We start from the raw sequence: 1197 nt of genomic DNA on the forward strand, positions 1-1197 counted from the left end.
GGACAGGGGTCAGTGGGGACCCGGCAGTGCTCGGGGAGCGGTGGGACTCGATGAGATTAAAGGCCTCTCCCAACTCAAACGATTCTGTGATTCCGTGGTCCTTAGCATAAAACCATCAGAAACAGAGAGGGGGGATAAAGGAACCCAAGAGTTATAGCATACTGCATTATGTTTTCACTCACCATAAATATAATATTCACTAATATTTGGAGGCACTCGCACCCATTTCATCTCCTCTTCTTTGTTAAGGTTCTTCCATTCGATAACAAAAGACGTTATCATGTATATTTGAGGTGAGAGCGTCCAAATCAGGATCACACACGTGCTGTTCACTGGGTACGCGCTGAGCGACTGTACGACGTTCACTGGCAGAGCAAGGAGAACACAGCTGTTGAGTTACAGGAGCTCAGGGGGAGCTGGGTTAGCTGGGGAGGTGTACGGGATGAACTACGCGCACACCAAGGACTGTCTCAGTTTCAGCGCTTTATCATTCACTTCTTGAATTATCTTCTGTATAATAAAGCCTGATCTTTCATTCACATAAGCAAAGATACTTCTCTTTAAGCCAGCAAAGCTTGCTTCATGCCAGCTAATCCCAGCCTCAAATAGTGGTTCAAGTTTAGAACTGGATCAAGTTTCTTACCAGACATCAAACAAATATCCTGATTCTCATGTGCACCTCCTCAATTATCACCACTTAACCAAAAACCAATCAACAACTACAGAACCACCACCCTTCAGCAGGTAAAGCACACACTGAGAGCCTTGTGAATGCAATCCTGTTGGATCTCTTCAAGTAATATGCCAATATAACAACCCAGTCGGACAAACGCTTTCCCTCACACGTGCCACCAACCATGGAGTCTCCAGAATCCGCTTACGCACAGTATCCGAAAGAGTTTTATCCATAACAATGCTTTTAAAATGGCATTACAGCCATCAGGTTCTCTGGACAGGCTGCAGTCACGCTCCCCACAGCATGTATTTGGGTATGAACGTTACCCAAGCGAAGGAGTCAAAAGGCAAGAGCCTGTATTTTATTAACAATCAGAGCGCAGCAGAATAGAGCAAGAGGCTGCTTTGGAAGTAAAGCCAAACCTCTGAAAACTATGCACTCTGGCATCCTGTCAGGTGAGCAGCCAGAGAAACCAGACCGTATTTTGGACTGGAAACAACCAAACATTCCCTAGCAGGAAT

At 45.6% G+C, this 1197-nt stretch overlaps 1 protein-coding gene across 1 annotated transcript in view; it reads right to left on the reverse strand.

Annotated features, from left to right (window-relative positions):
- Positions 1–182: 182 nt before the first annotated feature.
- Positions 183–1197, reverse strand: part of LEPR (leptin receptor) — a gene marked incomplete at its 3' end in the record, with an annotated part of 24283 nt that continues 23268 nt past the window's right edge. The window contains exon 14 of the mRNA XM_010145688.1: positions 183–365. Coding sequence (XP_010143990.1) covers positions 183–365 — 183 coding nt within the window. The remainder of the gene's footprint in view (positions 366–1197) is intronic.

Source organism: Buceros rhinoceros, unplaced genomic scaffold (assembly GCF_000710305.1).
Source record: "Buceros rhinoceros silvestris isolate BGI_N320 unplaced genomic scaffold, ASM71030v1 scaffold6301, whole genome shotgun sequence".
Classification (NCBI taxonomy): Eukaryota; Metazoa; Chordata; class Aves; order Bucerotiformes; family Bucerotidae; genus Buceros; species Buceros rhinoceros.